The sequence below is a fragment of the Abrus precatorius genome, unplaced genomic scaffold (assembly GCF_003935025.1).
Source record: "Abrus precatorius isolate BTA unplaced genomic scaffold, Abrus_2018 Scaffold9, whole genome shotgun sequence".
Taxonomy (NCBI): Eukaryota; Viridiplantae; Streptophyta; class Magnoliopsida; order Fabales; family Fabaceae; genus Abrus; species Abrus precatorius.
The window spans coordinates 3,411,985-3,420,754 of NW_020874439.1; the positions used below are offsets into that span (position 1 = coordinate 3,411,985).

The 8,770-nt window shown below is 32.1% G+C and overlaps 1 protein-coding gene and 1 pseudogene across 4 annotated transcripts; both read left to right on the plus strand.

Annotated features, from left to right (window-relative positions):
- Window positions 1–2,546: 2,546 nt before the first annotated feature.
- On the plus strand, window positions 2,547–5,101 carry LOC113849606 (1-aminocyclopropane-1-carboxylate oxidase homolog 1-like). Of its 4 annotated transcripts, none has more exons than XM_027479621.1 (3): window positions 2,547–3,148; window positions 3,762–4,089; window positions 4,787–5,101. In XM_027479621.1, the coding sequence occupies exons 1-3, from the start codon at window positions 2,601–2,603 to the stop codon at window positions 5,012–5,014; spliced, it is 1,104 nt and encodes a 367-aa protein (XP_027335422.1). In that variant the 5' UTR covers window positions 2,547–2,600; the 3' UTR covers window positions 5,015–5,101. The 4 variants fall into 4 exon arrangements, with proteins under 4 accessions (XP_027335422.1, XP_027335421.1, XP_027335423.1 ...); XM_027479620.1 differs by having other exon boundaries at window positions 3,762–4,083; window positions 4,763–5,101; XM_027479622.1 differs by having other exon boundaries at window positions 2,547–3,133; window positions 3,762–4,083; window positions 4,763–5,101.
- A 1,427-nt stretch (window positions 5,102–6,528) lies between these two features.
- Window positions 6,529–8,367, plus strand: LOC113850599 (annotated as a pseudogene).
- The last annotated feature ends 403 nt before the right edge of the window (window positions 8,368–8,770 follow it).

Consider the following 8,770-nt stretch of genomic DNA (forward strand, 5'->3'; position numbering starts at 1 on the left):
GGTGAGAAAAAAATCGGTATACACTTCAAGGTAAGGGGAGGGACATATCTATTTTCACGGGTATAGTAGAAAAATGTTGAGAAATGGGTGTTTTATTCTTTGCTATGTATATATGAATTATTTGAAGGAATTTATAATTATTTCCATACTTAGTGTACAATTGTTTGATATTCCTTTTTGAAATTGATTTTATGTGTAATGATGTTTCTATGATAATTGTTTGTTGAATTCAGTATAAATAATTGATTACCTAAAATACTTGAGGAATGAACTATCATTCATGTGGAGTGAGCATATAGAAGGTCTGTTGAAAGTTGAAAAGAATTGGAGAATTGCAAAATAAAGATATTAAAAAAAAAATCTTCTTTAATTTCAAGTGGTTTGATCAAAATTTATTTAATAGTTTTTATATATTTAAAATATACCTATATACATATTTAAATAATTTAAAGGATTTTAATTCATTTTAAAGAATTGTTTTAAATGGGTATTTTGAAATGTAGTGATAATTGAAAAAAAGTATTTGAGAGCCATTGAAATGAAAGAAAAGTTGTGAAATGTGGTGGTAGTGAGGCTCTGTTTAAAATTCGAAGTGTATTGGAATTTTCTGGCTGTTTTGCAGAGAGAAGAAAATTTAGAAATATCTGAATTATAGAGGAAACTCTGCCGGATTGTCGGTGGAATTTTGAAATATATGTTGTTGATTAAAAAGAAATGTTTAATACCTAATTAAAAGACTGAAATTAGGTTCATGCATCATAAGCATGTAATGATGATGGTGTTGGATGAGAAGTATACGAAATCTAGGGGAGACTCCAGGTTAGTCTTGAGGATAGTTGGGTGTGATTGAGCCGGGCAAAAGCAGGGCTCGCAACCCTGTGCTGTCGGTTCTCACTGCAAAACCGGACTATCCTGACAGAACCCGATGGATTATCAGAATCAGTTGAGCTATATCTTTGAAACTATCTAATGAGATGGTTATGACCAAGAATGGTTGGTGATAGTGAACTCTTGATCCTTCCCAGAAAGAAAGAAAGAGAAAAAGAAAAAGAAAATGGTTTGGGCCCACATGCATGTGTTAGTATAACAATTAACTAGGTGATGCATAGAATCATACATGGCATGTACATAGTGTGTTGAGTTGTTGCTAATTGTTATAATGATTGTAAATATCTTGATGTGTTTTCTACTGTACTTTGGTTGAAATGGGTTTGTCTCACCCTTTTAGTTGCTATGTGTGTTGTATGTGAATATGTTTAGTAAGTGAGGATACAAATGGCCCGACCACCATACCAGTTAAGCGTCACGGTCAGATATGATCCTGAAGGAAGATGGGTGCACGATTGGAAACGACAACAGTTCACCCATACTGGCACTATTACCTTTTTGTTAGATAGAAATGGGCCACGCCCACGGGCATACCCCATCCCCATCAGGGTACCCATGAGACTCACTTTTCCATTTACTCTTAGAGTACTGTTAACTTTTGGAGGAAATGGTATTTTTGATAATCATGAGTCTAGGGAGAAAGCTTGTGAAATCATTTTTGTTGTTGTTGTCTCTGATATCGTGACCCCACTTTATTTTGTATGTAAATCAGCTATATGCATATGTTTATATGACTGGACGACTGTATATTTTGACAGATGATATGTATATATGTATTTGGATAACTGGTGCAGATGATGTATTTAGTTTCTATTAATGTGAACATACGTAAACTCATACATGTGGCTTTCTTACTACTTGGATTATATTAATATTATATTTATATTGATGGTGTAATAAGTAGTAAGGGTGTCACATCTTACGTTTACTACGAGCTAACTCAAACATCGTGAAAGTAAAAAAATAAGAAATGCCATAACTTCTATTTGGTAACTGCTCTTTTATTTATATGAAGGGAGAGGGGAGGGTTTCTTTATAATTATATTTACAATTATACCCTCAATAACTCTATATTTTATATTTAACCACCATCATATTAAATCATTAATTAGAGTCATGCTATAAGTTATATAGGCCATTATAATAAGATTATTAAAATAATCTAACATTAAATATATTCAAAATAAATTTTAATTAATGTTTTAAAGATATTATTTAAAAAATAAAAATAAATACTTTTTATTAAAATATGTGACAAAACAATCCTTTCGTAATTTTTAATAAAAAATACAATTAAAGATGTTTTACAGTTTAAATATACTTTTTAATAAAAATAATTATTAATTTAAAATTAAATATGTATTTAATTTCTCTAACTAATAATTATTTATGAATAATTATTTTATATTTTAAAAATTATATTTTAATCTTTGTATAAATATTTTATTACAATTTTTGTTATTGTCATTATAACACTGTCAAATAATTGTAACTGAAAGATGCTAAAATTCATATGATTAAAGTGAGTTTTTTTTAAGAATATAAAATATTAATTATAAATACTAAATGTTAACTTAATTTATAAAAGTTGCAAATAAAAATACTGAAATACAAAATACCAGCTTTGACTGTTAGACGTAAAGTTGATGCGCTTTGCAGAAGTAGAAGGACATTATAACTAAAATTCTGGGATCACGACGGTGATAAGGAAAATGGAAATCACTGAAAACAAGGAAGTGTTAGTGACAACAAAGTTTGACTATGATAGAGCAAGTGAACTCAGAGCTTTTGATGACACAAAAGATGGTGTTAAAGGACTTGTTGATGCTGGTGTCACCAAGATCCCTCTCATATTCCATTTCCCACATCCTCTTAATGAATCTGAGAGTGATTCAGCTTCAAATAGCACCAAACTTAGTGTTCCTTCAATAGATCTTGTTGGTATTGATGAAGATCCAAGTCGAAGGAAAATGGTTGTAGAGAAAATTAGAGAAGCATCTGAGACATGGGGTTTCTTTCAAGTCGTTAATCATGGGATACCAGTGAGTGTTCTTGAGGATATGAAGAATGGAGTGCATAGCTTCTATGAGCAAGACCCTGAAGTGAAAAGAGAACTATACACACGTGACCCTTTGAGACCTTTGGTGTATAATAGCAATTTTGATCTTTATAGTTCACCAGCAGCTAATTGGAGAGACACCTTTTACTGCTGCATGGCTCCTCATCCTCCAAAACCACAAGACTTGCCATCAGTGTGCAGGTATTATGTCAGATGGAATCTTAATTTTAGTATTAGAAATGCAACTTGGTACAAATAATCTTTTGGGAAAAGTGTTACAAATATTTTTTTTTAACTGTTTAGCAAAAGGAGTAAATTTTCAGTTGTACCTACTCTTTTGTAGTTATCCTTCCTTAGTTAGCTGTTTTTTCTTATTTATGTTGTATAAAAAATATAAATTAGAAAAAAAAAACAGTTCTTGCTAGGTTTCTTGTTTTACAGAGAGTGGAGTACCTACACTAGGAGTCCTACAATATTTTCAAAAAGAATATATGAGTGGAGACTGGAGAGAGAAAAGTTAATTTTAAGTTTTATAAAAGAGAAATTTGAATTGATTGGTATTGTTTAGCCCTTTACTTCTAGTACAATATCAAGAAATTCAGACCATGGAAAGTTAACAAACTTGGTATTGTACAGAAAGTTATTGCTGTTTATAATTGACCAACTTGCATTTTTGGATATAGTACATTTAATTAAAGAAGACCAACAAATCATGAGATGAAATTCATTCTTTTTACCTTTGGCAACCAGTGCAGATTTTTGTAAATAACAGCTTAGTCTAAAGCATTCATAAATTATGTGTATATGGTTGCAGAGATATACTACTAGAATACACAAAACAAGTGATGAAACTGGGAAGTGTATTGTTTGAGTTATTATCAGAAGCCCTTGGGCTGAATCCAAATCATTTAAATGACATTGGTTGCAATGAGGGACTCGTGGTTGCTTGCCATTGCTATCCTCATTGTCCAGAACCAGAATTGACTCTGGGTGCAACCAAGCATACTGATGATGACTTTTTCACTGTGCTTCTACAAGATCATATTGGTGGCCTCCAAGTTCTTCATGAAAATAGGTGGGTGGATGTATCCCCTGTACCTGGTGCTCTAGTAATCAACATTGGTAATCTTCTACAGGTAAAAGTTTCATGTATTACATGCGTATTTTATATGCAAGTTTGTTTCACATGTACTAGGGACTAGTGTATTTTATATACTTTTCTATTACAGATCTATTTTCTATTGGAAAGGGGTGATTTTGTTGGAAGGGAAAGGAAATTCTCGCTTGTAGTTACTGGGACTCAAATGTTAAATTGATACTGAAAAGGGGAAATCAATATCCATACATTTTAAATAATTTGGAATCATTCCTTAGAGCTTACAAGAAGCTTATGAAGATAACTTATAACTCCTATAACGTATCAAAATGTCATTGTAACTTATTCCAATAAGTTACATGACAAAATTTATGGCTTCAGCTCTCATGAAATAAGAGTTTGTTGAATAAGTACTCAATTCAGATATTTACCCAAACACATCCCGTAATACATTGATATTGGATATTTAAGATAACTACTGAATTTGCTTTGGTGCTATTCACAGTGTCAAAAGAAGTACAGGTTCGATATGGAACAACATTAAATTGCCATGTCTTCCAATAGCTGTTTCTCATTTGGAAGAGCTGTGAATTGTGATGCATCAATTTCAAATTGTTTTCCATTTTACAGTCACCTAAAAATTTTCTTGAACAGAAAATTTTACATTTGGCAACACTTTGTTCTATTGATTAGCTAATTAACAATGTTCTTGCAAGCAGCTTATAACAAATGACAAATTCAAGAGTGTTGAGCACAGAGTGGTGGCTAACCATGTATGTCCAAGAGTATCAATTGCAAGCTTTTTTCGCACAAGTCTTCAGGCATCATCAAAACTTTATGGTCCCATTAAGGATTTAGTATCAGAAGATAATCCTCCAAAGTACAGAGAAACTACAGTGCGTGACTTTGTTGCATACTCCATGGCAAGAGGCCTTGATGGGACTTCTCCTTTGCCACATTTCAGGATTTGAAACATGTATAAGGGCGCTTTAAAATGTATGTGTGCATAATTCTGAGAACTTAGTCGAATATAATTTGTATTCCAAATCAACAAGAGACTAATACCAAATAATAGAATTTGATTCTATAATCTTTGACCATGTTTCCTTCCCCATGGCTTCAATAGGATGAGAGGCTTGAATTATGCTTCATGTTAATTCAATTTTTTGCTTATTACTGCTGTATGCAGCACCATATATAATATATAGGGATTGCTAACGTCCACCTACCTATTTTTAAGGAGTATTTTACCTTTAATGTATGTTAAGAAAACCGTATTTATATGTAACTGAGGTATATACAGTTTTTTACTCGCCTCTTATTGCAAGAATCCTTAGATTAAGTGACTTGTGGTCTACAGGCAACACTATTTGAATTCAAAGGCCATCACCTTAGAAGGGGTGGCTGGCTGAATTCAAAATCTTCTTGAAAAGAATGTTCCTGATATTTCAATTATACTGATTTAATATAAACTATGGTTGTAAAAGGAAGCCATAAGAAAACTTGCAACTGTATGGACCAGAATTATCAAGGCTCCAAATCCAAGCATCTTCATTTTCATTCTTCAAATGAACAGAACTTAAAAAAGTCATCAATTCTTCAAACAACTATATCCTTCCCATTCAAAAGGGTCTCCTCCATTGTAACTTCCCACTACCAAATGTTGTCCGCCGAAGCTCCCAAATTAGCAACCACATCATTCTAATTTTTTGAAATAGGATAAGATCTATTAAACACACTGCTAAGTTTTTCATTATTCATCCAAACATTATCATGATGAAATAGGAACAATTTTACTTATTTTAAGGCTACAAAGGTCTCTCCACCAGTAAGATGATTCCTTAATTCTTCTATGGCAATTCACAGCACCTGTATCCCCAATCCCATTAAAACCGAAAAGTTCTCTCCGAGACATCTCCATGGCCATTTTCCCATCAAATTGAAGTCGAAAAGTTACAAATCTTTTATTGCTGCCCACCTTCTACAACTTTATGTCAAAAGTTAAGTAAATGAAGAGATATGAATGGTTTTATATTATATCTCTAAGAATAACAGGGGTACATATATGTACTCTTATTCTATGTAGGATGTTTTTTAGTGCAGAGGAGGTTTGATTAAAGATTACTAATAATTGTGGAAGGCTTTCTACTTAAGTAGAAGTAAGTTCAATGGTTAAAGGGCAATGCCATACAAAGTGGAGGAATATTTGTGTTCTTAGTTGAGACTGTTTAAAAAAGAAAGGAATCTTGTTGGTGTCCATTGAGATTCTTAAGCCTTGAAATTTAGTTTGGTTTGACCAAATTACTGCATTCTTTCTTGGTCCCATCATATTACGAAATATCTCTCGTGTCTATTTCATTTGATCTTTTACATCAATATCCATAATGCTTGCCATATAGTAATCCTCAAGTTTGCTTCATTTCTCTTTGGCTGGCTCTTTTGCTCACTCTTCTAGCTCCAAGGCCTCACTACAAGCAGAAGAAAAATGGCAGCAACAAACAAGCCTGACTTAGATTTTTAATTGAGTGAACGCAAAGCATTTGATGAAACAAAAAGCTGGTGTGAAAGGGCTTGTTGATGCAGGTGTTAAGAAGGTCCCTAGCTTATTGCATCACCAACTTGACAAGTATGAGAATGCCTCAAATTCATGCAACACATCCCATGTTATTGCAGTCATAGATCTTCAAGATACTGGAAAACATCCAAGTAAGCGCCAAGCACTTGTTGACATAGTAAATGAAGCAAGAGAGAAACAATGGGTTTCTTTCTAGTAGTGAATTATGGCATCCCGTTGAGTGTTCTCGAGGAGATACAAAGTGGGGTGAGAAGGTTTCATGAGCAAGATAGTGAACTCAAAAAAGAATTCTATGCACAGGATCAACTATGATCTTCTGCATACTATAGCAATTATGATCTCTACAGCTCACCAGCTCTCAATTGGAGGGAAACTGTGTTACTTGTATCCTGATGCTCCTAAACTAGAAGAAATTCCTTGGTATGAAGGTATGTATGTTTATCATATATTTATATTCTCCTTCAACATAGGTTACTGGGGTCAAAATACTCAAATGTAGATACTTGTATTTATTGATATGTTAATGAAAGGCTATGTCAATCTGTGTGTAAGATTGACAAGCCATGAAATGGGGAGTAATATTGAGAAGTTTCTTGCACTTTGTTGATTGGTACACCTTACCAAATACCTTTAGTGGTGAGCTTATGCCTTGAAACCATTGCTAAATTGCCTACATGTTGACTCTTTCTTTTGCTCCTTTGTTTTAGAAATTACTTGAGAAGAGGATGAGAGTGATCAAGGGAAGGGGGTATTTATAGCTAAGTGGGAGAGGTTTAAGGATAAGTTTTTTTACCGAAATCAATGATCTCGTGTGATTATGTATTAGTGAGATAAATCTTATCTGTTGTTGAGAGAGGATGATGTTGAGGTTATTAGATGGGCACATAGACCATAATGCTGATGTGGCAACAAAGAAACTAAGATCATAACTTAGGTGTTGACACCATGATCGCCGTGTCCAAGTTTTATATATTATGAATAGATAAATAAATAATTAGAATATGCCAAAATTGTATCTCCTTTTATTTATATGTAATTTCTTTTGTAGAATACAAATTTCACATTAACTGTATATAATTTGAAATCACCACAGTAAGTTAAAAGATGAAGACTGGCAAATTAAACAATTATATAAGCTAACTAGTAAACAATAAAATAAAATAAAATTGATTAGAAAAAAAAAAAGAAATTGAATTAGCATCTCAATTTTATTTCTGATCAATTGCATGTTCTTGCAGAGATGTACTATTAGAATACGGAAAACACATAATGAAATTAGACTTTGCTGTTTGAGTTGTTATCAGAGGCTTTACTTACATATGGCTTGCGCTGAGGGGACTTTTACTCTGCTAGGAACAAACCTTAATTAAGACTAAAATTGATTCAAACTACAAAGATATAAGAAAGAAATGTTAATTTAAGAATAAGAAAAAGTGATATTTACATAGATTTTATAGTTTTTAATAAATTTTAATTAATAATTAAGATCGTGTTAAAAATATATATATTAAAAAGTACGTTATTAGTATTTTTATTTTTTTTTGCTATTTGTCATTATTATCCTGAATGTCGTCAACCAGAATTGGCTATAAGAATTCCCAAGCATCTTATGATGATTTCTTCACAGTGCTACTCCAAGATCAAAGCTCTATGGGCCAATTAAGGAACTCAACAATCCTCCCAAATATTGGGAAACCAAAGTTGCTGCCTATGAAATCAACCCTAAAACAAAAGGATTACAGAGTTTGAACTGGCAAGTGTAGAAGAAAAAGGATTTGCTCAGAGAAATAATTTAATAGACTTGATGAGTCATTGATGGCACCAAATTTAATTATTGAATAGGCTTGATGATTTGGTGGTTTGGTTATTTATTATATCTACGTTACTATGATATTGAGTTTAATATTTGTATCCATGCTTATTTTAACTCCCTCCATTTTTTTCTACTTTGATGATACTTTCACTTTTGTTCATTTTTATTGTCATTTTATAAAATTAATAAACAGTTAATGCTTTTTTAATTTTATTCTTATTATTTAATATTTGCTTGGTAAAAAATAATAAATAAGTGAGATGAATAATATAATAGATGAAGGTATAATAAAAGTTAAACAAAAACTTTTTACAAAATTTCCATTAATCTTTGTGCAAA